Below are 27,132 nucleotides of genomic sequence, written 5' to 3' on the forward strand. Positions count from 1 at the left end.
GAACTCTTGCTCTAAACCAACTGATTTTGGAAAGTTAAATTATCTATGGCCACTTGCATTCTAGGCTTTGTAATATTTTCTCAGCATGTCCACCATGCTGAGAACAGGGACATGGGGAAGACATGAAACAAAAGTCCGTTTTGTTGTTTTTTTGTTTGTTGGTTGGTTTTCCTCCCCTCTCTCCCAAAAGTCCATTTTGAAACCTGTGGTGACTGTTCTTTGTTGTGGAAAAAGTTAAAAACAATGTTAAAATGAGGTCTTGGGTTTTGTGTTTGCTTTTTTAAACTCCCCAGTCACCCATTAGTATGGCTTGTCATCACTGGGCTGGAATCGGGCTGCAGTGTCCCTATCTTTGATTTCTTGTATGTTGAGTTTTGTGGTTTTGCCTTCCTTCCCCGTTTTTGACCTAATTGATTTCTTACAGTTTTTTCTTCAAAGTATTACTTTGGCCACAGAGCATTGAAGAATGGGTGATTTTCTTTGGAATCAGCGTGAATTTGGGTCTGAACTTTTGTTTTCTTCTTATCCCTGTAGGACTAAATGTGGGACTAGCTGGTGTCTCCCCACTTTGACCTAAAAATCCCCTTCTGTTTGGGTGGAAGAGATCATACTTGGAAAGCTCTTCCGTGTCCCAATGTAGAAGAGAGAGCAGATTGGACATCTTAAAAGGTAAAGAACATGACTATGAGCCTGTAACTTGTGATTGGAGTAGGTTGGAGTTTTGTTTCTGTTTCTGTAGGGTCTCTTGTAAGTTAAAACTACATTTGTTCATCATTCTAGCAGTTCCCAAGGCAAAAGTCATCAAATTAAATGCAAGTGAAAACTGTAAGTGCAGTTACCTTAAACTTCTCTGTGAGCAGTACCTGTGCAGTAACTGACCTCAGAGGGCTAAGGAGAAGGGCAGTGGTGTGAAGTTAAATAGATATTTATCACGTCCTTGTTAGTTTGTGTGAATGCAGGTAAAGGTAGCAATAGGCAAGCCCCAAGCTCATTATGATACATGGATCAGCCAGCATTTATTGAGCTTTTACTGGGTGTCAGGGGCTGAGATGATGAAGGACACTGCCCTCCGGGGGTCCCCTGTCTACATATAACAGGGATATAGTTTTAAAAGTACAGGATCTTCAAAAAGTTTATGGAAGGACTTGTATTATCTTTTAATTATATTTTTTCATGAACTTTTTGAAGTACTCTCATAATAGTGCTGTGAATATAATGCTGTGAGGACATACAGGGAAGAGTTGATGATCAAGGAGAATTTCACAGAAAAGGGACATTTGTGTTGAACTATTACTTTGAGTAGCTATTATTCTAAATGATGAGAGTTGAAATTCATTTTTGAATGCTTGAATTTTGTCAAAACTCTTTAACTTGATATACATTTTTATTTGCTTACTCAAAGTTGTTAGCTATTGAAGGACGATAGATATATTTTTACCCCTGGAGGACTAAAACATACCTTAATATTTTGTTTGGACCATGGTTTTCTATTCATGCCCATTGTACAGTTTTCTTTTCTCCAAACATTGGAGAAAAGACTGGTTCTTCCTATTGTGTACTTTTACTGAGAGGAAGCCTTTTAGTAGTTGGCATGACAGAAGTTAAGAATGAACTAGGAATGGAATCCTGAGGCCTTTTAGTTCCACATTCTAAGTTTGATACTATGCCTTTTATGGAGTAGTGGTCATAGCATAGAAATGAAATTTGTTAAACATGACATAGTTCTAATAAACTTAACTTCTTAGATCAGAGAAGAGGGAAAGCATCATTGGAAGAGTCAAAATTGGAATTGTAGAGGTGATTCTGAGCTTAGTCAGATTAATTTGTAAATTTACTTACAACTTTATGACAACCCTATAGAATCTCCCTTTAAAGACTCCTAAATAATATGGCCCTAAAACAATCTGGAACTTGGTTTTTCCTTGCAATTTCAAAACTATGAATTCTGGGCAAAGTTAGGGAGGCTTAGTGTCATCATTCTGGTTTACAAGGACTAATGTTGGAAATTGTTCTTCCTGACCAGTAACTGTTTTATTGACTTAGTCTAACTCAGTTCATTATAGCACTTTGCACACAGTAGGCACTCAGTAAATGGAAACTTTCTGGCCAGGTTGTTCAGCCCTAAGGTCCCCCCAAATTATAGGAAAACAAATTTCCTTCCTGGGTGCTTTCCATGTGGAGTTACAGTTGAGAGTAGGGAGGAATGGTGACTAGTCTTCACTTTGTAAATTCAAAAACATATCTGGAATTTTGTCTTTATTCACCTTTATAGTCAGCTCTATGCAAATAAGGAATGGGCAGGAGCAAAAATGTGAAGGTTTTTTCCCCCCTACTAAATGTCCAGAAATTTTTTTTAAAGTTGATTTTTTTTTTTTTTTTTTGTACTTAGTAATTCTCCAGCCTCTGAAAATAAAATGAGCAGCTGGGAAGGAAGGAAAGCCACAGGTACCTTAAAATATCTACAGATTGAATATATATACCATTTAATAATTGGGAGTTGATTCTGTTTATATGGGGGATGACAACTTCCTCTTGAACTAATATTCTAGAATAAATAGGAAGCCTGTTTTTTGCTTAAGATATCCAGTGGGAAATTGATATTGTTGATTTTTTTTTTTTTAATCCACTTAGGAATTTTTTTTCCTACATTTTATTCTCTTCCAGGTGAGGGTCACCTTTGAGAAAGGGGTTCCTGGACTCCTCACCTCCAGGATGAGCACAGCAGTGTCGTGACCCTTGGGGTTTTGGTGAGTAGACTGATGGGTGACAGCACCAGAGCACATGCCTGGCTTAGAAAGATGATCTTGTGTATATATACCACATTTTCTTTATCCATTCATCTGTTGATGGACACTGAGGTTGATTCCATATCTTGGTTATTGTAAATAATGATGCTATGAATATGGGAGTGCAGATATCTCTTCAGCATACTATTTTATTCCCTTTGGATAACATCAAAAATTTTTTTGAGCAAATACCATGTGTTAGGCACTATAACAAGTGCTAGGAAAACAGGGATGAACAAATCAGTCTTGGTCCCTACCTTCATGGAGCTTCTGGTCTAATGGGAGAGATGAATGTTACACAAATGATCACATAATTACACATATAATTACAAAACATGAAAAATGTTATGAAGGAAAACCCAGGATACTATGAAAAGAATGTAATAGAATTTCATGGAGATTGTTGGTATTAAGGGATCCATCCTGTCTGAAAAAGAAACACTTAAGCTGAGACTTCATTCAGTCAACAAAAATATTCACACTTGATTTGAGACGGTTGGTGGTTAGGGAAAGAGGTACGAAGAACGACTCTCAAGCGTAGCCATTTATTAAGATGTGGAAAACGAGGAAAGACAGTTTGGGGAGAAAGGCTATACAGAGATGAAGAATTCATGTTTGGTCCTGTAAAGTTTGAGATACCTGGAGAGATGTCAAGTAGACAGTTGTGTGTACAGGTCTGCAGAGCTTAAGCTGAGCTGGACGTGTAAATTTGAGAGTTGTTGGCATGGAGAGAACTTACGGAATGAGAAGAGAAGAGGACCCAGAGTAGAGTCCTGAGGAACTATAAATTTTAAAGATTGGGTAGAAGAGAGACCCACAAAGGAAGCAGATAAAGAGTGACTGGAGAGGTAGGAGGCAAACAAGGAAAGGATGGTGTTATGGAAACCAAGAGAGGAGAGTTGCAAGAAGAAAGTGATCAACTGGCTAAATCTAAGAGCTGCAGTAAGATGAGGTTACAAGAGTGGCCAGTGGTGACCTTAACACAAATAGTGGCTTCTTTGATCTGGGGGTGGAAGTTGATTTAAATGGTTAAAGGGTGAATGGCAAGTGAGGAAGTGAACACTATGTCTTACCAACTCTGGAGAAAATTGGCTCTGAAGGGGATCGGAATGGTAGAGCTGGGTTTTGTTTTGCTTTAATTTTTTTTTTTTTTAACACTGGAATATAATACAGCATGTCTGAATGCTGATTGAAAAGATCCAGTAGACACAGGAGATAGAGGCGATGGCCAAAGGATTGACAGCTTTCAGAAGGCTGGAAGGGATGGGCCTAGAACACCCTGTGGTCAGACTTTGGGGAAAAATGGGCCATTTTCTGTTTTGTTTTGTTTCAATAATAGAGAAAGAGGGAATAGGTACTGATGAAAATACATTTTCATATTTAGTGGTAAGGACTTCCGACCTGGTGACATCTCTTCTCCCTATTAAGTACTGGGAGTTGGGAGAGAGGGCAGGAAGATGGTAGGCAGGAGATGTAGAATGTCTGAAATGGCATCAAGCAGAATAAGCCAGTGAGCTTGCTAGAGAGTGGTTGGTAGTAGTCATAGTAACAGTTAACCCTGGAGTGCTTATGTTATACTGCTCAGCACTTCACCTCATCCACCAAGTCCCTACTTTGATAGGCACAACAGTGATGAGGAGGACAGACTCTCAGGACAGTGCCTGACTGAACCCCAGCTCTATCACTTACTAGGGTAAGTCACTTTGGGCAAGTTACTTAACATAACTAGCCTCAGTTTCCTTATCTCTAAAACAGGAATAGTGGTAGTACCTGCCTTGTGGAGTTGTTGGGAATGAGTTAACGTGTATGTATAGTGCTTAGAACTATGCCTGACACATAGTAAAAGTTTTAAGTATTATTTAAGAAGAGAAGAGAGAAACATTGTATAAGCAGATCTAAGGAATTAGGAGATTTAGTTATACTGGGAAAAACAAATCTCCTTCCAGTTATAATGATTCTGTGGGAGATTTTTTCCAGTCCTTAAAGGTAAACAGTTGAGCACTAATCTGCCAAAGACCCTAATTTTATTCTTTGGAAGTGTATAAGATACTTGACAGATGTTTTGCTTGGTTGTTTTTTATGGTCAGAAAGGCTAAAACTAGGGATGATTTATTTCAACAACTCCCTTGGATTAGGGATTGAAAAACCTGGATTTTATTCCCAGTCACTGAGTGAGCCCACATACTTGTTTCAAGCTCTGTGCTGTCTCTTCATCCATAAAGTAAAGGTAAAGGAGATGGCTGAGAGGAAAGAGCCAGGGTCTGAGAGCACCGATTGGAAACCCGAGAGTTTTGCAACCCATGTTCTCCCTTCATTCATTTGTAAATGCCTGTCGATCAAGGTCAGGCGAATTGTGAGAATAAGAAACTGTAGGTAGAAGTACTTTGAAAATAAAAGTAATTTATGTTCACAGCATTGTTATTAGAAATAATCTTTGCTACCAGCTCATCATAAATGCCTGGCAGTTTAATGAGGTGATTTGATATTTGTAGTATGTTTTGAGTTTCTTTGGAAAAATAGTACAACACATATGCCTGGGGTTTTTGTTCTCTGAGAAGCTGAATAAGTGACAGAAGATCTAACTATATTCTTAGTGCATCATGCTGAGTATTACAGAAAAACCAAAGAACTTTAAAACAAGATTCTGTCTTCAAAGAATATAGTCTTCACAGAGAGATAAAATATACACCTAGGATTATTCAATATGACATGTGATTGAGTGCTAGAATGTGTGATGCAGACAGAAAGTACCAGAAGTTACTTTTCTTTTCCTGAGGTAAATGTTTTCTGATGGCCTTATCCATACAGGATTCATTTTCTACTTCTATTTTAACAGTGATTCTTAATGTTTAGTGAGAAGTTACAAAATAGTTTATGATCATATATGTCGAACTTGACAACCACAATCCATTTTATAATCTAAACCAAATTTTTTTTAAAAAAACAGAAATACGGTGGGGGATAAAAATATAACCTAAAATATAATCAAAACCTAAACGTTTTTTAGGATGCTTTCTCCTGAGGTTAGCAGAGAAACAATCCATAATGTTTTATTCTAGTTCTTTTTCCTGATTTCTTTATTTAAAAAAGGGAAAAAATGTAATTGAGTATACTCAGAACTTCCATAAATTCCTTTTAATGTCCCAGATAAAATAGTTGGGATTATTGCAGATTTCTAAATGGATAAATGTTACCACTTGACAATGATCATAGTGCCAAACTAAAACCTAGAATATGACTGATCCTCCCAGTTTTAGTCCAGTTCTTGAATCTCTCAAAGTATATGTAAGCTATAACACCTGAGCTGTGTCTAACTCCCTTTCATTCCTTAGCCACTAATCCTGCATCTAATATCCTCCTTCTTTAGTCTTATACTCCATCAGTAAGATACCAGAAGGGGAAGGGGAGAAGAGGGGAGGTGAGGGGAAAGTAGGTACAAGAAAACCATATTGGAACTCCTGGGGAGGGAGCAGTACTTAAAGTGTATCTTGGTTTTCCCCGAATTAGTCCAGGCTTCCCTAAATATAGTGCTTTATCATTTTTTCTCTTACTAGGTATGGGAATATTTTCTTGACCTTTATGCTTCAAATTATCCTTGCAAATTGACCCAAAAGTATCTTCCAAGACGTTCTTTTGCCTTCAGAATTATGGATCATTCCCATGTTTATCCATGCCTACAGTCCCTGTCATTAAGCAATGAGAACACAAGACACATACTGGGCATAATTTAATAGAAAGATGATGGAAATCAGGGGGTAGAACTGATTGTATTTGGTATTGACTCAATATTTGATTTCAGAAGTACCTCCTTTAATATCCCCCCACCCCTTAGGCCCTGAGAATATAAACAGAGATTAATTTGCTTCATAGTTTGAAATTTCAGTGCCATTGTTTGCCATCAGAGCTGAAATACCGGATAGTTGCTATGGATTTGTGGTACCTGGTGGTTTCAAAGCATTGTTGTGAAAAAAGAAAAACACAAGTTTTTGAGGGTTTTGTATTCAGAAGTAGAGAAATGTAAGGGAGAATATATGGCTAAAGATAAAACCATTTTTCTCATCTGCTTGCAAATGCCTGGTACATGCTGCTTGGGTGGGAGGCTTGTGTGTTTGGCAGAAAGTCTTAGTCACTCTTCAGCTGCTTTAGCTCCAGAGCCTTTGGCCAGAATATGAACATCACCCTTTCCTTTAACCCTGTTGGAAGCTGAGGAATGATCTAGCTGCTGCTTTGCTGAGTTGGCTAGTGCTTTCACCTGAACCTGTTGTAAGGATGTTTTACATCTCTGTGTTTTCACTCCCGACTTTTTTTGGGTGGCCTTTTCCTGTAGTGTGCCCTGGAGATGCGAGATTTTCCTTTGGCAGCAGGAGGCACACACCCAGAGAATGCTGGAGCTGCAAGGGGGAAGGACCCACTTCCACAGCAGAGAAAAACAAAGAGGAAAAAGGCACATAGGCGGCCAGCACTAAGGGACGCACCCAGCAAGCAGTGGGCCACTGCCACTGCTCTCAGCAACTTCTTCTGCTGCAGCCCGAGAAGAACTCGGTGAGCCTGTCCCTGTTTGTGACTGCAAGCTCAGGATTTCAATCAATGCATTCCAGCAACCCTAAAGTGAGGAACTCTCCGTCAGGAAATACACAGAGGTAAGGGCCAGCCTCCATCTGCTGCCCGCTGGGGATGTCATGGGTGTACCACAAATACTCATTGGTGGAACAATATGTTGAATTAGAAGCAAATGAGACCCAACTGGGAGAGGAAGAGAAAATAGACTAATAGATAGTAATAGAATGGTAAACAGGTTATAGTAAAATCAAAGCTCACGTTAGAGTTTTCCTCGGTTAGTCTTTTGTCCATTGTTCCTGACCTCTCCTCTTTGCCACCCCCCTCCTTGCCAAACATAAACCAAAGGACCTTAGAGACCAAACAGAACAGTCTGCTAAATTGACAAATGAGGAAACTGAGGCCTGGGATGGTGAGGAGGCCCAAAGTCCTAGAACTAAAACACCAACCTCTGGACTCCCACTGTGAAGCTTTTTCCTCTTTTCCACAGTACTTAAATTGGTATTTTAAAAGATTTTTTTCCTCACCCCCTGGGGGCAGTGTTTCATTTATCTGCTTTGGTGTAATACTGCTTGTTGGGAGGGATTAGTATCCTGGAGGATTTTCCTAACTTGACAGTCACCAGTGGGTTTTCCTCTGCTGTCCTGGACCTGCTTGTATTTTCCAGCAGGGAAGCTAGGTTCTCGTTACAGCTGTTCCTTGTCATCAGCCTGGGGGTGGGTAGTATTTTGATCTTAACATTGCCTGTTTGTTTACTCTGAGCTAGTCTTAGTGTGAGAGTCACTTCTCTATGTACATAGAAACCGTTGTCCTTTATTGACAGAAGCCCTAGAGATGGGTCCCCATGTGACTCGAGGGTTCCTGAGACCTGGCAGGCCATTCTGCTTGATCCTTCTCTCTGCTGATAGCTCTGAGATGGGAGCAGGGGTTGGAGGGAACAGGCAAATGGCTGAGACAAAACATGGGGTGATTATTTAATCTTCATTGTCTCCTAGACCCATGATAGAAACTGCTGCTGCCTAATTTGTGCTGACCACCTGTACCTGGTATCTGATTTCCCTTTGTTATTTGTTTCTTTTAGTAGCCCTAAGTCAAAGCAGGAGGTGATGGTTCGTCCCCCTACAGTGATGTCCCCATCTGGAAACCCCCAGCTGGATTCCAAATTCTCCAATCAGGGTAAACAGGGGGGCTCAGCCAGCCAATCCCAGCCATCTCCCTGTGACTCCAAGAGTGGGGGCCATACCCCTAAAGCACTCCCTGGCCCAGGTGGGAGCATGGGGCTGAAGAATGGGGCTGGAAATGGTGCCAAGGGCAAGGGGAAAAGGGAGCGAAGTATTTCCGCCGACTCCTTTGATCAGAGAGATCCTGGGACTCCAAACGATGACTCTGACATTAAAGGTATGTCTATAAGATCTTTGAGACTCAGAGGGAAGTAGGTATTCCTGAGGGAAGGCCTCTGACTTTTGATGGAGGACAGAGAGCCTAATATCAGCCAACTGGGGAAAGTAGGTATCAGGTTCAGGAGTTCTTGCAGTTTATGATGGAACTATTTCTTCTCATTTTTCTACTAACTGAAGAATAGTTTGGAACGACCTTGTTGAAGAGTTCTCACTCTTGAGGATGCAAGTGGTTTAGGGGTTAGAGTAGGATGTTTCACAGGCCTAACCATGTTCTTATGTGTGTTCTGGCCTCCATGCTGTTTGTTCTTCAGTTTCAAGCCAGTAGCTCCACTTTGTCTATACCAGTGACCCATATTGGAGCAGTTTTTCTGGCAACCCCTCCTCTTCTTCATCACAGTAATTCTCCAAGGCTTGGGTTTTGTGCTCTCTGGCTGCCACTCTGCCAGACTTGTAGACACAAGAGGAAGTCTTAATGGCCCTGGCAGTAGTCTGCGTTTGTCGCAGCTGATTTCGGTGTTGCAGGAATGAGTAGCTACCAGATGTGATAGAGATTTGGCAGGTTCCCAAGTGGAGTAAGCCAGGAAGGGTATGGGACCAATGACTAGAGTTGTAGGCTTTTTTCCCTTCTAGTATAAGACCAAAAGTCTTAACTGTGGGCCAGAACATTAAGTTAGTATTCAAGGAGGGGAAGTATGATTCCTCAACCCAAATTAGAAACGAAAACCTGGGTGATTATTCCTCTCTCCCTCCCTCCCTTCCTCAGGGGTTTTGGGGAAGCCTTTTCTGAGTGCCAGCCAGCACTATGGTGGGTGCTGGGAGTGCCATGGTCAGAAGACATCCCTGCTGTCTTCAAGGATTTGAGTGCACCTAGAAAGCTGATCATTAAGCAATTACAATGAAATTTGATAAATGGTAAAATAAGAGAAATTAGGGGGCTATGAGATCAATTTGCACAGGTATCCAGTCAAGTCCAAGAGGTTTTAAGAAGGTTTCCAGGAAGAAGGGACATTTACACTAATATCTGAAGGATGTGTAATAGTTAAGAGATGTGAGGAGGAGGGGGAAGAGTGCTTTATAATTAGTCATTTAGGGAGAAGAATATTTGAAATTTTATGAGTAGAACAGAAAGTTGCCTCTTAACAAGGTACTTCCTCCTTGAAATTTTCAAGGTGGGTTTGTGTTGTGGTGCTATAAATGCTGGCAGAAGAAAGGGAATTTTATTCTTTCTATGACAATGAGTATTTTCATTCTTTTAGAATGTAATTCTGCTGACCACATAAAGTCCCAGGATTCCCAGCACACACCACACTCGATGACCCCGTCAAATGCTACAGCCCCCAGGTCTTCCACCCCCTCCCATGGCCAAACTACTGCCCCAGAGCCCACACCTGCTCAGAAGACTCCAGCCAAAGTGGTGTATGTGTTTTCTACTGAGATGGCCAATAAGTAAGTTGGCTGTATCTTGCTGTTGGGCATAGCTTGTGTGTTTGGGGATCTTAGATCTTATTCCCATTGCAGATTGATCCTTTTTTTTTTTTTACCTGCATGTATTATTATCACTTAAAGATAACAGTACAGCATGAGGTAAAATAAAATACAAAACGTACCCAACCCCATTGCCCAGAGGTGACCACTGATAATACTTCTTAGCTTTCCTTTCAGAAATTTTTTGTGCTTATACAAATATACATATATAACTTTCTTAAACACAAAAGATATTGATTGCACTATTCACACTTTTCTGCAACCTACTTTTTTAAATGACACAAGTAATAAATGTCCATTCTAGAATAATTAGAAAATATAACTAAAAATAAAAATCTCTGGAATTCACAGAAATAACTACTGTGAACATTTTGAAATACTGTATATGTTTCTAGTGGATGGATGAATCAAAGGATTTTTTTTATTATTATTATCAAAATTGTGATTATACTCTACATATGGTTTTCTGGCTCTTTTTTTTTTTTTCCCTTCCCACTTAAGATTTTCCCTTAAGACAGAAAGTGAATCTTGACAGCCTTAGGCTATCACCAGTTCTGTGATTTCATGTTCACCCTTCTTAGGTTGGGATTTTGAACTAGGATTCTCTATAATACACCTACCACAGTGGATTGGTTTGAGAAGAAAATCTTTGTTTTTTTTAAATGCCTCTTTTGAGATTTGCTAATGGCTATCTTTTAATTTCAGAAGTTTGGTAGTCAATGATAAACATAAATAATGAAACATGTTTCTCTTGTTTTCTTCACATTCCACATTCTGCTGGTTTTTTATGCCTCTCCTTCCTTTCCCTTCCAAGTTTAATCTGGGGTTAACATGCTTTGGAATTACAGTTAACGAAACAGAAACAAGTCAGTGTGTGCTGTGTCTTCTTCTTTGCAGAGCTGCAGAAGCTGTATTAAAGGGCCAGGTTGAAACTATAGTCTCTTTCCACATCCAGAATATCTCTAACAGCAAAACAGAGAGAAGCACAGCCCCTGTGGTATGTTGTTTTAGATGTGGAGTAATGGTTTAATGGTTTTACAGTGACTGCAAAGGAGGGGAGGTGGTGAATTTAATTTATAGATGATGGTCTTGATGGTATGACCTGTGTACTGGTCATGTAACCTAATTCTGGCATCGTGGGGTCTAGGCATATCACACTATACTAGCTTTTCTACGAGAATGCTGGTAGATTGATGAATTACTAGGAGGAAGAAGATGTGGGGGGAAAAAAAGGAGTTATACAGATATCCTAGGGCTTCTTTCATGTAACTGTCTCTGGGAAAATCTGAATTCAGACTCCGTATATAGAGTAGGTTTTCAAAAAATAACTAACTCTCTTGAGTTGGTTGAAGAACACAGAAGAAAGCAACAACTAAAACTACACTACTGGAGTACATGATAATAATACCTTAATTAGAGTCTCAGTGACTTTCAGAATGATTTGTATTTATTTCAAAGTGACAGAACCATTGAATGCTTTTAATTGTTTGAAATTTCCAAAATTATAATAAATGTTGTCTGTTTCCTATCTGGATCTTAAACACCTACCGTAAACTATTTTTGAAAAGCATACAATGGTTATTTTAATGCATGTATTTTTCCAGATTGAACCAAAAGCTATTTCTTGTGTCTAGCTTTGTCAAGGCATTGCACCAAATGCTGTAGGGATAGTAAGAAGTTCAAGGCATAGTCCCTGCTGTCAGGGAGCATAAAATCTAATAATGGAATGAGTCTTAGACAGGGGAAAAGTTAAATGACGATAAATGATCAAAGTAACAAGTTAAGATAAAATAGATGACATCTTGTCTATTTTGTGTATCAAAGAAGTCTGCATCTCTGTGGACATAGCAGAGCATTCCTAGACTTAGAAATTTCTCATGAATCTCCTCTACTCAAGCGTAGAGGATGGACATAATACATTTAAAATGCTTATTGTCCTGGAGCACATAGGGTACATTGCAACTCAAACCAACATTTTATTGACTTCATGGCATTTCTTAATACAGTTATCACTTTTACGTTCTCTAATACTAAAATGAAATCAGAAAAGGAGTTCAGAAAGGAATTAGGAATAATCCATTGTTCCAAATGTAAAATGAAAAGGGCAGTACTAAACGGTTTCTTCTCATGGTTAACCTTATATGAAATCAGTACCCACCTGCAACAAACAAACAAAAAATTAAGTTGACCCCCACACTCCAGTTAGGGAGTTGCAGACATGGAATACTCTTGACTGTACGGAGTCATACGGATTCAGCTGATCTTACCCATACAAACCTATGTCTACAGACAAATGTGCATGGATACTCTAAGTGAAACATTATGGATACTCTAAGTGAAACATTATGTATATATATTCACAGAATGTAAACACTCAAAGATATATCTTTGTGTATATATAACACAGACTGTATGCAGAGATACACATAATGATTTGTGTACAGATTTGTACACAGGTAAACATTCCAGAGAGAGGGTGGAGAGGTAAGTAAGAACCTAGGGGTTTGGAAACACAGACTGAATTAAGTGAACAAATAGGAGCAAATGATCCTTTTTTGGTAAAAGGGATCAGGAATCTCACTGGAAGCTGGTGTAAGATCTCTAAGAGTTTGTAGACTGGGCCCTTCTGTTCTTCAGTGCCCTCTTAATTCTCAGCAGTGCAAAGGTTTAGACCCATAATATATACATTCTTCCTCCAAACACTCACAGTGTCTGTATCATTTTTGTAGGTGGGTGTGCTTTTAACCCAGGACTTAGTTTATTATTGGTACTTAATAAATAATAATAAGGCAATCATCCAACCTGTTAAAAAAAAGGCAGTCTGCTGTCTACTGGAAAGAACAGATCAGGAGACACCATGAGCTAGATAGCTTCAGATTTCTCCACAGACACTTCCTACCTGCAGATTATCTTACAACAGTTAATGTACAAATACTTATCAAATATGGAATCAGTGATCACAAACCAAAAACAGAAACCGGAGATGTCAGGCCCCCTGGAAACTTAAGGAGGGCAATGCTTCAGTAGTTATCTTGCCAGAGGAGACTTTGAAATGGAGCAGCCCTACCTGCTGCTTCTGGCTGGGAGAGTACAGAGCTGCAAGTGACTTAAGCTTTCTTTTTCAGTTGGAAACATCAGACCTTTTGATTGACAATGAGAAGTTACATACCCAGTTGTACTTCCAGGGAAAAAAAGAAGGTGTTAGGTGCAGCCTCACTCATACCAAGAAACTAATCTCTCCCTGAGTGAGAAACACACAGTGGACATGTGATATCAAACCTGTCCTCAAAATAGATACTCAAATGTATTCACTTTGGCAGAGTGGCTCTCCCCTGACATGCTTATAAAATTATTGAAACCTAATCTTCAGCAAGGGAAAGAGGATGCCATTTGACAATAAGTGTTTTTTAAAAAAATCAAAATGTCTTCATGTCCAAAGTGGGGCTGAGCAATTTCTACAGCAAGTGTCAGTGTAGATTTATAACATATCTTGCTCTTTTAATTGCCATTCTGTTCAATTTACCAATACTTTTTAAAATCTCATTTATCTTCAGAACACACAGATACCTGCCCTTCGGAACGATCCAAAACCTCTGCCACAACAGCCTCCAGCTCCAGCCAACCAGGACCAGAATTCTTCCCAGAATACTAGACTGCAGCCAACTCCACCCATTCCAGCACCAGCACCCAAGCCTGCTGCACCCCCACGTCCCCTGGACCGGGACAGTCCTGGGGTAGAAAATAAACTGATTCCTTCTGTAGGCAGTCCTGCCAGTTCCACTCCACTGGCCCCAGACGGTACTGGGCCCAACTCAACGCCCAACAATCGAGCAGTGACCCCTGTCTCCCAGGGGAGCAATAGCTCTTCAGCAGATCCCAAAGCCCCCCAGCCTCCACCAGTGTCCAGTGGTGAGTCCTCCACGCTGGGAGAGAACCCCGATGGCCTATCTCAGGAGCAGCTGGAGCACCGGGAGCGCTCCTTACAAACTCTCAGAGATATCCAGCGTATGCTTTTCCCTGATGAGAAAGAATTCACAGGAGGACAAAGTGGGGGGCCCCAGCAGAATACTGGGGTATTAGATGGACCTCAGAAAAAATCAGAAGGGCCACTACAGGCTATGATGGCTCAATCCCAAAGCCTGGGTAAGGGACCTGGGCCCCGGACAGATGTGGGAGCTCCATTTGGCCCTCAAGGACATAGAGATGTGCCCTTTTCTCCAGATGAAATGGTTCCACCTATGAACTCCCAGTCTGGGCCCATAGGACCTGACCACCTGGACCATATGACTCCTGAGCAGATAGCGTGGCTGAAACTGCAGCAGGAGTTTTATGAAGAGAAAAGGAGGAAGCAGGAACAAGTGGTTGTCCAGCAGTGCTCCCTCCAGGATATGATGGTCCATCAGCACGGGCCACGGGGCGTGGTCCGAGGGCCTCCCCCTCCATACCAGATGACCCCAAGTGAAGGCTGGGCACCTGGGGGTACAGAGCCATTTTCTGATGGTATCAACATGCCACATTCTCTGCCCCCGAGGGGCATGGCTCCCCACCCCAACATGCCAGGGGGCCAAATGCGCCTCCCTGGATTTGCAGGAATGATAAACTCTGAAATGGAGGGGCCAAATGTCCCCAACCCAGCATCTAGACCAGGTCTTTCTGGAGTCAGTTGGCCAGATGATGTGCCAAAAATCCCAGATGGTCGAAACTTCCCTCCTGGCCAAGGTGTCTTCAGTGGACCTGGCCGAGGGGAACGCTTCCCAAACCCCCAAGGATTGTCTGAAGAGATGTTTCAGCAGCAGCTGGCAGAGAAGCAGCTGGGTCTCCCTCCGGGAATGAGCATGGAAGGCATCAGGCCCAGCCTGGAGATGAGCAGGGTGATCCCAGGCTCCCAGCGCCACATAGAGCCTGGGAATAATCCCATTTTCCCTCGAATACCCGTTGAGGGCCCTCTGAGTCCTTCCAGGGGTGACTTTCCAAAAGGAATGCCTCCACAGATAGGCTCTGGTCGGGAACTTGAGTTTGGGATGGTTCCTAGTGGGATGAAAGGAGATGTCAATCTAAATGTCAACATGGGATCCAACTCTCAGATGATACCTCAGAAGATGAGAGAGGCTGGGGCAGGCCCTGAGGAGATGATGAAATTACGCTCAGGTGGCTCAGACATGCTGCCTGCTCAGCAGAAGATGGTGCCCCTGCCATTCGGTGAGCACCCTCAGCAGGAGTATGGCATGGGCCCCAGGCCATTCCTTCCCATGTCTCAGGGTCCAGGCAGCAACAGTGGCTTGCGGAATCTCAGAGAACCAATTGGGCCCGACCAAAGGACTAACAGCCGGCTCAGTCACATGCCACCACTACCTCTCAACCCTTCCAGTAACCCCACTAGCCTCAACACAGCTCCTCCAGTTCAGCGTGGCCTGGGGCGGAAGCCCTTGGATATATCTGTGGCAGGCAGCCAGGTGCATTCCCCAGGCATTAACCCTCTGAAATCTCCCACAATGCACCAAGTCCAGTCACCAATGCTGGGCTCACCCTCGGGGAACCTCAAGTCCCCCCAGACGCCATCGCAGCTGGCAGGCATGCTGGCAGGCCCAGCTGCTGCTGCTTCCATTAAGTCCCCTCCTGTCTTGGGGTCTGCTGCTGCTTCGCCTGTTCACCTCAAGTCTCCATCACTTCCTGCCCCCTCACCTGGATGGACCTCCTCTCCAAAACCTCCCCTTCAGAGTCCTGGGATCCCTCCAAACCATAAAGCCCCCCTCACGATGTCCTCCCCAGCCATGCTGGGAAGCGTAGAGTCAGGTCAGTATGCTTGCGTCCTCACGGTGGCACCTTATAGCTGCAGATGGCTAGAGCCTGATTTAGTTACTCTAAGAAAACTGGTGTCTGAACTTGATCATGCACCCAGGGGAGGTGGCCTTTGCCAAAATGGATGAATTTGTGTCAAGGTGCATAATCAGGATTTCCATGGCATTATGCACAAGTGTCCTGTTCTGGCAAAGAATATGTATGTCAGATGGGACTGTTGAAAGGAAGAGGGGGAATGGGAAATATATGTCAGTTTACAGAATAATTTATGTTTGCACAGTGAACACATGCTGGTGAAATAAAATGTCTTAACAGTGGACAAATGTGGCTTTTTAAAATACTGGACCCACCCACTTAAAGGAGCTGCTCTCAGGTCAAGAGATTCTGAGTATAACCCTAAGTGAAGAGAGGAGAGGCTGCTGTAATACTGGCATAGTTCTTGTGAATACATGTTGACCACAGAAAGTTACCAACACCTTCTTCTTGGTAGACTGCTGTTTTCACAGATCAGCTGCAGTTTATTAGTATTTTCTTCCTAGGAGAGGCTCTTGCTGATGTTGGTGGCTTTGTGAATGGGACCAGAGGTGGTCAGTGGAAGTGGCATGAGGTGTAAATACTAGGTTGGTGCCATCTCCGCTTGAGAGAGACTAAAACAGAATAAGACAGGAGATTTATCCTGCCAAGCTGAAGTGTCTCTGTCTGTGGGGTGGCAGTTCACTAAAGCAGCACGGTGGAATTGCCACCTCAGACCTTTTCAGTTTAGACATTTTGGTTGTGGAAATTAATCAAGAGAGTGTGTAGGATGATGTGATTAGTACCTGGGGTTCAGTCACTAGTACGCTTCATGGCTTGCTAATTACCTGAGTCGAATATCAAATTGTGATTGGCAAGAGAAAGAGATCCACTTGTTTCACATTCCTTTCAGTGAAATGGTGGTACGTAAACCATGTTTTCCCTAGGCTTGAATATTTCTAGCACATTTCTGGCATGTTTGTCTTCACATCTGCTGACCCGTCACTTCCATATCAATCCGTGGTCTCCCTCTGCACACACACACACAGCATGACTGCAAAACTGATGGTTCATGTCCTGGGTCTAATAACACTGTCCTGTTCATCTGTCTCATTCCTGGCCTTGCTGGTTCATAATCATAGGGCCCAGTAGCCTTCAAAAGGGATCTAACTTCCTGCCCATTTTTATTTTATTTTGCTTTCTTCTCTTAGGTGGCCCCCCACCTCCTACAGCCAGCCAGCCTGCCTCTGTGAACATCCCTGGAAGTCTTCCCTCTAGTACACCTTACACCATGCCTCCAGAGCCAACCCTTTCCCAGAACCCACTCTCTATTATGATGTCTCGAATGTCCAAGTTTGCAATGCCCAGTTCTACCCCATTATACCATGATGCCATCAAGACTGTGGCCAGCTCAGATGACGACTCCCCTCCAGCTCGTTCTCCCAACTTGCCATCAATGAATAATATACCAGGTAAGAAATCAGGAAGATAGGATATGGAGCTAGTGCTAGACAGAAGAGAAACTTTTTGAAGTGTTTTCTCAATGGCTGTAGGCCTAATTAGGTAGAAGTTCAGTAAGTTGAAAAAATGTACCATCTCCGTTTCAGTAGAACTAAAGTGTCTAAACTAGAGGAAAATAACAGTTTTTTTATTTGCTCAATTCAGTATTTGTTTATAAGAAAGCTGATTTCCTTGTAGTTCTGATGTTTCTGTGCACCTGGATGGGTTTTTGGTTTTTGTGTTTTTGGGTTTTTTTTCTTTCTTGATATTCCTGGAGCAATACCGAAAGTTTCTTTTTAACATGCTGATTTAGTTCTCAATTATTTTCCGGGAAGGGCAGCCTCAAACCACAGGATTTCAGACAGTGGAAAGCCCCTATTTCCTAGAGAAACCCTTTCTGTAGGACTAGGGAGGTAATAAAATTCTTCCCTTCCGTACTCATTCTGTACATCTGCATTCTTATATCCCCCCCCCCCGCCCCCATTGCTATCAACCTCACTTAGAGGAAATGATCTGGGATAGTGAAGGTGATCAGCAGAGACCATGACTTTTCAGCCAGGGGTTTCTGGTTCCAAATCTATTCTGATTGTTAGGGATGCTATTTATTTATTGCAATCCTAATTAACCAGGTTGGGATATGCTCTGTGGACAGCACAAGCAGTGTCCCCACCATACTCTGGTAATTCCACAGAGAGACCAACTATTTAAATGTCCCAGGGACTATAGTGGAACCTGCGTGCTTTCACTTTCCATTAAAAGTTACTGTTTCTTTAACATTTTGTGTAACCTAGAGTTTTAAATGCTCTCTCTATAAGGCAATATAAAATAAGGCCAAGTTGAAAAAAGACCTGTTTGGTTTCTTTGTTATTATTTCTGCTCATTAGAATCGTAGAACTGATTAATCCTCTTCAAAAAGGACCATATTTAAGTCATTCAGGCAAATTGTTTTTTCCGTATTGTCTTCAATGAAGAAGACTACATTTGTGTATTAACATAACTTTTCACACAGGAGAGTTTCTCTCTTGCTGTCTTCTATACACTCCTATATCGCATATCATTAAGATTCAATAATATATTGTCTTGTACAGCTGTTGGTTTGTATGCCCTCAAATGTATTATACTCTTATTGATGTCAGGGATTGTGTGTCATATGTTTTCCCAGCATAATATTATGCATATCAGATGCACTATAATTTTTTTGTTAATTTGATTTATCATAGTTTTTCTGAGTTGCCTTTGGTTAAGTTGATTCCTTTGGTATCTTTATTTTTCTAGGAATGGGCATTAATACACAGAATCCTCGAATTTCAGGTCCAAACCCTGTGGTTCCGATGCCAACCCTCAGCCCAATGGGAATGACCCAGCCACTCACTCACTCCAATCAGATGCCCTCTCCTAATGCCATGGGACCCAGCATACCTCCTCATGGGGTCCCAATCGGGCCTGGCTTGATGGCACACAATCCTATCATGGGGCATGGGTCCCAGGAGCCACCGATGGTACCTCAAGGACGAATGGGTTTCCCCCAGGGCTTCCCTCCAGTGCAGTCTCCTCCACAGCAGGTTCCCTTCCCTCACAATGGCCCCAGTGGGGGGCAGGGCAACTTCCCAGGAGGGATGGGTTTCCCAGGAGAAGGGCCCCTTGGCCGCCCCAGCAACCTGCCCCAAAGTTCAGCAGATGCAGCACTTTGCAAGCCTGGAGGCCCAGGGGCTCCTGATTCCTTCACTGTCCTGGGGAACAGCATGCCTTCGGTGTTTACAGATCCAGATCTGCAGGAGGTCATCCGACCTGGAGCCACCGGAATACCTGAGTTTGATCTTTCCCGCATTATTCCATCTGAGAAGCCTAGCCAGACACTGCAATATTTCCCTCGAGGGGAAGTCCCAGGCCGTAAACAGCCCCAGGGTCCTGGACCTGGGTTTTCGCACATGCAGGGGATGATGGGCGAACAAGCCCCCAGAATGGGGCTAGCATTACCCGGCATGGGAGGTCCAGGGCCAGTGGGAACTCCGGACATCCCTCTTGGTACAGCTCCATCCATGCCAGGCCACAACCCCATGAGACCACCAGCCTTCCTCCAGCAAGGCATGATGGGACCTCACCATCGGATGATGTCACCAGCACAATCTACAATGCCCGGACAGCCCACCCTGATGAGCAATCCTGCTGCTGCTGTGGGCATGATTCCTGGCAAGGATCGGGGGCCTGCTGGGCTCTATACCCACCCCGGGCCTGTGGGCTCTCCAGGCATGATGATGTCCATGCAGGGCATGATGGGACCCCAACAGAACATCATGATTCCTCCACAGATGAGGCCCCGGGGCATGGCTGCTGACGTGGGCATGGGTGGATTTGGCCAAGGACCTGGCAACCCAGGAAACATGATGTTTTAAGCTGCTAAGATTGGATGTGCCGATCCTTGTCAAGATGAGATTCCAGGTCCTGAGAGCTGCTTTGAGGGAGTTCCAGGAGTACTTTCTATTGGTCATGCAATAGGAGAAGAGAGACCCGAGGGCTGCTTTGGGGGAGGGGGGAACTCGAGAATGTATGGATTTACCTGAAAACAAATTATTCATTTAATCAACAGGTGTGTTTTTTTTAAGATTTATTTTTTAAAAATTATTTTTGTGGACTTGGGTATCCCATGATGGCACCTACTTTTGGGAATCTGTAGCCGTGCTTTGAGAATTGCCATCGGTCATGTGTTGCACCATTCTCTGTATGTTTACGTCCTTTGGACTGGCTTCTCCCAGGATTCTTTTCTGTTTTTGTTTTTTGATTTGGGCTTTATTTTTTTGTGTACTGTACTATATTGTAAAAGGGATTTTAGCAGAGACTTTAGTCTTTGGGGCAAGAGGAGAACAGGAATGCTGGGCTGTTTACTTCAGGTGGAGAATCCATCTTCAGACCTTTGGACTATTTTCTTTCAACTCCAGTGTATAGAAAAACCAAACTACGACCTCAGAGCAGAGTATTAATGAAAAGCACAAAAAAAGGAACTAAGTTCAGCGAGGGGTGGGGGGAAGGGGAAATTTTTCTTTTTAAAAATAATGACGCTTAGGACATTTGGTTTTCAGTTCAAGTGCTCTTCAGCACTGTCTGTGTCCCCCAATATCCAAACCCACCATCACATTTTTCTCTTGTTTTCTCTCTCCCATCCCTCCCCATCTCCTTGGTTAAGTGTTTACTTCCCTTGTGCCCCTGACTGGTGACCCTCTGCTTCCTTCCTCTCTTTTTCCTTCTGGCAGCTGCAATACACGGTGTTAGTTTGGGGAAATAAATCTAGCAAAGCCTTGCCTTCCATGCCGAGTGTCCTCCTGGCTCTGGGAGGGAAAGGTCTGTCCTTGGGATGCTTTCTGGTCTTTTTTTCCCCTTAGTCTTTCTCTTCCCCAACATACCCTTCCCTGCCCACCGTGTTTTGTTCTTTTTTTATTAGGAATTCCCAAGTGAATTTTGTTAACGTGGGATTGGAACAGATGCTAAAAGCTCTCCAGGATTTTGTTTTTGTTTTAAATTTTGTGGTTCCTTCTCTTTCCTCCCCCTCCCATGCGTAAAACGTTCTGTGTAACCTCCATTAAATTTGGTACAAAACCACTTGCCAGAGCTGTGGTGTCAGAAAAATAAAATATATTGTTTCTTACAAAATTGAACTGCCTTTTTTGTTCATTTGGATTCTTGTTTGTTCATTATTGGGCATACTTGTTGCCATGTGACCCAGAAGTATAGAATCCTTGTGTTGGAGTTGATCAGCAGGAAAAGTATATAAAAGTGCCATCTCAGATGAAGCATGTTCCTTGTAATTGAGGAGTAACTACTCATGTAGGTTTATCCTGTATGTTCCTGTTTCAGTCATGAAACCCTAGGTATAAGCAGATCAACCCTACTCCCCATTGCTGAACTTTACTTCTAGGACAATTAGTAGCCTTTATTAGGAACTTTTGTGATAGCCAATTTAATGGTATGAGGTAATTAAGAAGGCCGAAGGTATATTTTTAGTCATTTGCATAAGCTATGTCCTTGGATCTTGTTCAGGTTAAGATGATATTACTATACCTGCAAATCATGTGTTCCACGGTCCGTGGATTTCTGAGGTCTGTTCTGCCTCCCCACCTCCCCACCCACGCTGACACCTCTGTCAGCCCTGCTCAGTCTATGTGCACAGTTCACTTCCCACCCCACACGCCTTCAGCACATCAGTGTGATTCCTGCAAGGTATGTGTCTAAGGGACTTGCTGTTGTTTCTGTGCAGTTAATTTTGTTCTGGTGTGTATTTGAGTTGTTGTAGGCATTTTTAGCTCAGTGAGTGGGTGTCTGTGTGTGTGTGTGTGTGTGTTCTTAGGTGAGCAAATCTGAGGAGCAGCAGGTGCAGTTATCTGCAGACAAACTTGTACAAATTGGACTCTGCTGGTGTTTCGCAGTCTGAGTTTACCTGCAAATTTTGTGCTCTCTCCAATTGTTTGAGAGCCATTTTCTCTACTACCTTCAGCAGCCCCGTCTTCTCAGTAACATAAGAGCCCCAGACCACGAAAAATGTGGAGGCGAACATTTGAGTACATACCAGTCACCTCCATGTGTGTTATCTTGCTGATTTTTGAGGGGCCTTATGACGTAGGTGGTAATCATCTCATTTGCACATAAGAAAACTGAGCTCACAAGTTTGAGAATTCTGACTCAGTCAGATTTGTTGGTGCTGGTTGGTGAAAATTTTATGTTGTGGAGACATTAGGATAGTAAAATGAAGATTTTGTTTCATGAATTTAGCCATGTGCCTAGGTTCTCTGTCTTTGAAGTATATAGAAGAGAACAGGGTAACAGGCAAGCCTGGGGAGCATGTGATGAGAGGGCCTTAAGCACTTGTCCACGGGGCTGGCTTCTTGGGTAGCTCCACTCCTTGCTGCACCTGATAGTGTTGTGGTCACCAATGGTGTGTGGTCCCATTGCTAGGGAGCCAAGGCAAGAAAGGAACGCGGAGCACGTACCATTTAGAGGGCCAGCAAGAGATGGGTGCACCCCTGAGGAGGCAGCCACAGCCTGCCAGGAGAGGTTGGGGTGTAGCACGCCTCTCCTGCCGCCCCCTGCTGGAAAGCTTGCAGCAGTACAAATCAACTCTCCCATTTCAAACTAGTTGAGTATTTAAAAGACTGCATCAAAAATCTTCATTTATTTATCTTACCAGCATATGCCAACAACATCACGATGATCTCTGATAAACCAAGTTTATTTGAGGTTTAAATATAACAATTTCTAATTTACTAAGATTGTTGTGAAATGAAATCACATTTTGAGGACCGAATGCTATTGCATGGAGAACTAATGATGTAAGATTTAAAAAAATCAGTGAAAGAGTGATAAAGATGTTTCGTATTAACATAATCCTGTGAAAGCCCAGCCAGTCTTCTTGCCCTCCTCTTCCAAATTTTGGGATGAATGGAGGAAATGCAATAATGCCTTGATTCTTCACTGCAAGGGTAAGTGGTGGGTATGTGTCATAGCACTATTTCTTAAAGACTAATGAGGAATATGTGGCATTTTCCTTAAAACAATGTGAAATGTTTACTTTTTAAAAGTTTCTGCACTTATAAATGAAAACAGAAAACAGAATTGTAGGGGTCTTATGAAGGGTATGGCATGAGAAAATAAATTTTAAAACAATGTTAACATATTTTAAAGCTATTCCTTACAGAATTGATCCCAACATTTCTCCCAGCCTCCCTGCTCTCCTACACTTCTTGATATTGTACTCATGATGCAACTGTGGTCATCAGAGCTGGCTTCATGGACATGCCACCTGTGCTGGACAGGACCCTTGCTTGATTTAATGCTCTATTATCACTGTTTGAAATCCTTAATTTTTGAATAGGGGATCCCTCATTCCATTTTGCACTGGGCCCCAGAAATTCCTTAATGAGTCCTGGCTGTTGAGAATGAGAGAAATCACAGCAGCTCCACAGTGGTGCTAGGATCCTGGTCTCTTTATTTATCCTTACTTTCTCCTTTATTCAGCAGCTGGGGGCACCCCAGGTCAGGTGGTTGCTGTGTTCCATTCAAACTGTCTACAGTTTAGTCATTTCCTTTTCCTCTTCTAAGTACTTTCAGTGTTGAAAGAAGAGGAAAGTTGTATTTAACTGAAGTATTCATTTATTCAGCAAACATTTACAGAGTGCCTACTTTGTGTCAAGGACTGTGCTGAGGCTGAGATGAGAAAATAGGTGTGTAAGTCAATCATTATAATACAGTACAATGACTGCTACAGGGAAGGTGTGGACAGGGTGCAACAGGCCAAAGAGGTAGGGGTCAATGAAGCCTCAATGGAAATGTGATTTTTGAACTGACTCTTGAAGGAGGGAGCATTTCCTGGAGGATGACTTAAGCAGAGGAAGTAGGAACAGCAAAGGCCTGCCAAACGGGATGGGCTCTTTAAGACAGAGGTAAGAAATGAGCATAGAGAGAGGGCAGGTTATAAAACCCCAGTGTGGCCCACTGAGGAGTTTGAATTTCACAGCAAGCAAATCAGGTGTCAGATGGGCTCTTTGGGAAAATTCCTGAACTGGGATGTGGCAGATAGACTGAGGGTGGGGGTGAGAGAACCACAGGGAGATCACTTGCAAAAACTTGCCTATTCTACAAAATTCTTAAACTCAGACTCATCTCTTTTGCTTTAAAAAACATCAAATTGTGTCATATTTCCCATACTCTTTAGACAACTTGAGCCTTACTGCTACTTTCTGTTCTCTAACCCAGGCCTGTAATTTTTTTCAAAGTCACAAACCCTTATATTTAAGAAAAGTCATGGAGTCTTAATTTGGTGGTAAAATTTTAATCACACATTTAAAGCAAATAGTTTATAAAGCACAAAAAACAATTTGTGGCCAAGCATTTCATTGTGGAGGGGGTTAAATAACTTTTTTTTTTTATTGAATCATAATTGATTATACACATTTTGGGGATTCAATGTTGACATATGTTAATCAAATCAATATTACTAGTATGTATATTGTTACAAATTGTACTTATTCTTTATGCCCCTTGTCCAATCTCTCCCTATCCCCCTTTCCCTCTCCCCTCCCACCACTGATAACCCTAAATTTCTTCTCTCCCTCTAAAAGAGTAATGGTTACTCTGTTCATTTGTTGCCTAGATGATCTGTCCAATGCTGAGAGGTGTGATCAGATCCCCCAATACTCATAGAGCAGATGCTTCTTCTGTCACTCTGGAATGGGCTTTGTGGAGAGAGACATCTTCTTCTTTTCTTTGGTCTCTGTTGGTGACTCTCCTTGTGTCAATGTACTCTAGTGGCTGGCGGACTATCTGCGTGATGGTTGTGACATCTAGCCACTTTTGCAGCAGCCATGATTACTGTGGTGGCTGTGGTGGCCTACCCATATGGAGGTGATGTTTTTGGCATCTTCATTGGTGCTGGTGGTGTGCCTGGTTGTGGGTGGGGGGGTCCAGTCTCTGGCTCCATGCCCTGGGTCCTCGGGCAGGCCCCAAGGCACTGGAAGTGTGCATGGTTGTGGGCAGTGGGTCCAGTCCCCACTCCATTCCTCAGGTCCCCTGGTGGGCCCAAGGTGCTGGTGGTGTGCCTGAGCCAGAACTAATTTTTTGTTCTTTGCTTATTTCTAACACAGGGGAACTTCCTGTGGGAACCAGTACTTGAGCTGTGTTATTGAGCTAAATTGCTGCTTTTTCCCTATGGAAGGTTTTTTGTGCAGCTCAGGGTACAATGGTTGACCTTATAGGTACTTCTGGCTCTCCAGAGACCAAGTGCACCTGGGTCGTGTAGAAAATCTAATCTGGGCCTGAATCTTTTCATCAAATTGCACCCCATGCAATTCTGCATTTCTGACCAGTCTCCTTTGAGTGGTACTGCACTGATTGGGGGGCAGATCGGCTGTCCTTGCTGTGTCCTAGTATTCTCCCAGTGGGCCCATCTCCCCCACTGCCCGTGCTCCAAACACTTCTCATGGGACAGGCCCTGTGCAGGTCCCTTGCGATGACTCACCAGCCTCTGAATGGTTCCCCTTTTTCAGCTGTTCTGGCTCCTCGCTCCTGTGTGGGTCAACAGGAACCCTATTAGTGTTCTTGCTGTCCTGGGGGCCTCCAAGGCCCTCTTCTCCCCTGCAGCCTCCAAGCAACTCCATCTGAAGGGCACAGCTGCGGCTTTTGCCAGCTCCTATTCCATGTACTCAGCAGCTCCAGCCTTAAAGTGGCTGTGCCCCAAAACACTCCGAGCAGTTTTTTCTTTCTCTCATCGTGTCTTTTCCCCCTTCATGAACTCTGTAGATCTCTCTCTTCTTCCCCTGAGTTCCAGCAGCCCTAGCTTGGCTGTTGTTACATTTTTATAGTTGTAAATTGGTTGATTTGTGGGAGAGAGTGACACTGGGGACTGTGTATTCTGCCATCTTGACCGGAACTCAGTTAAATAATATTAAAAGGAAGATATGCTATAAGGATTGTCTACTTAACATGGTTTCTTATCTGGTTTACTGTTAAACAGACATGAATATTTTCTGCCTATAGGTGACCACACTTGAACTGTTAACTTTCTGGCTCAGTGCTTAATTGTGCTTGGAAACTAATACTGCTAGAGGATCAAAGAGAAAAGATAGAAGGTTCAGAAATTATTTCCTCACCTATTTAAAGCATGGAAAAATTCAGTTATTTCACCAAATACAAAAAACCTCAGGCTTCCCTTGCAAAACATTCCTCATAGCCTCAAGCAATTACAAGGTACTCTGGGGTTCCAAAGACAGATTAAAGGAAACCAGCCCTATAAAGGGCAAATCTGGTGGTGGGGAGGTGCTGGCTGGCTTGATGTGTTGATGCATGTCTCTGGGAGATTTGGTTCCACACACCTTGCAACCTGCATTTAGGGAGGCAACCCCTTCTTGTGAGGGCCTGAGGCAAAACAGTCCAAAAAATCATGTAGGAAGCAGCCCTTTGCTCACATCTCTTTGCTAGCCACACTTTTTCTTTCTCTAGTGGCTGGAGCAAGGGTCAAACAGCTTACGAATTTCAGTACTCCAATTACTTAGTGTTGAGGGTGAATTTAAGTTTTCAAGATTTTTTTTTTTTTCCTGCTACAGCCTAAGTTCTTTCTGTTAAAGGCTCCTGGGAGCCTGTGTTTATTTCTCCTCTTTCCCAAGCTTCCAGGAGCTTTCATTTTCCTCACTTCCGACATGGAAACTCCACAGCTACCCCAGGAGCTTCTTTCTCTGGAGACTCCTGCCCATCCCCGTGAGTCAATCTGTGATCTAAGCACATGCTTTCCGCTGTGTATTAATGGCTCTGGAGAGCTGCTGGCTTCTGGCTGCTCAGGTCTCAGCATCAGATGCTGTCAGCAGCTGGGCCCAGCACCTTGTTAGCGACTGAGTCATCACCATTGTGTTCAGTCAAAATGAATTTGGTTACAGGGGATCATGGATTACTGTGGTTTATTTTGTTCTCCAAACTGCAAAAAAGTCTCCCTGGTTTTGGTAAATTTCTCTAGGATAGCTGTCACTAGTTGAGCTATTAAAAAATTTTATACACATACACACATACAGATTTATTTATACAAGTATATATACCTTTAATATACTAATGTGTGTAAA

At 42.8% G+C, this 27,132-nt stretch overlaps 2 protein-coding genes across 2 annotated transcripts; both read left to right on the forward strand.

The window, feature by feature from the left end:
* The first annotated feature begins 581 nt into the window (after window positions 1-581).
* LOC134383730 (uncharacterized) lies at window positions 582-7,332 on the forward strand. Its single transcript, XM_063105071.1, has 3 exons — window positions 582-669; window positions 2,665-2,747; window positions 7,114-7,332. The coding sequence occupies exon 3, from the start codon at window positions 7,126-7,128 to the stop codon at window positions 7,330-7,332; it is 207 nt and encodes a 68-aa protein (XP_062961141.1). The 5' UTR covers window positions 582-669; window positions 2,665-2,747; window positions 7,114-7,125.
* A 22-nt stretch (window positions 7,333-7,354) lies between these two features.
* Window positions 7,355-20,024, forward strand: BCL9 (BCL9 transcription coactivator). Its single transcript, XM_063105070.1, has 7 exons — window positions 7,355-7,426; window positions 8,425-8,741; window positions 10,000-10,189; window positions 11,126-11,225; window positions 13,783-16,021; window positions 17,251-17,511; window positions 18,815-20,024. Exons 1-7 carry the CDS (start codon window positions 7,374-7,376, stop codon window positions 19,930-19,932), a joined length of 4,278 nt encoding a protein of 1,425 aa, XP_062961140.1. The 5' UTR covers window positions 7,355-7,373; the 3' UTR covers window positions 19,933-20,024.
* The last annotated feature ends 7,108 nt before the right edge of the window (window positions 20,025-27,132 follow it).

Source organism: Cynocephalus volans, chromosome 8 (genome assembly GCF_027409185.1).
Source record: "Cynocephalus volans isolate mCynVol1 chromosome 8, mCynVol1.pri, whole genome shotgun sequence".
NCBI lineage: Eukaryota > Metazoa > Chordata > Mammalia > Dermoptera > Cynocephalidae > Cynocephalus > Cynocephalus volans.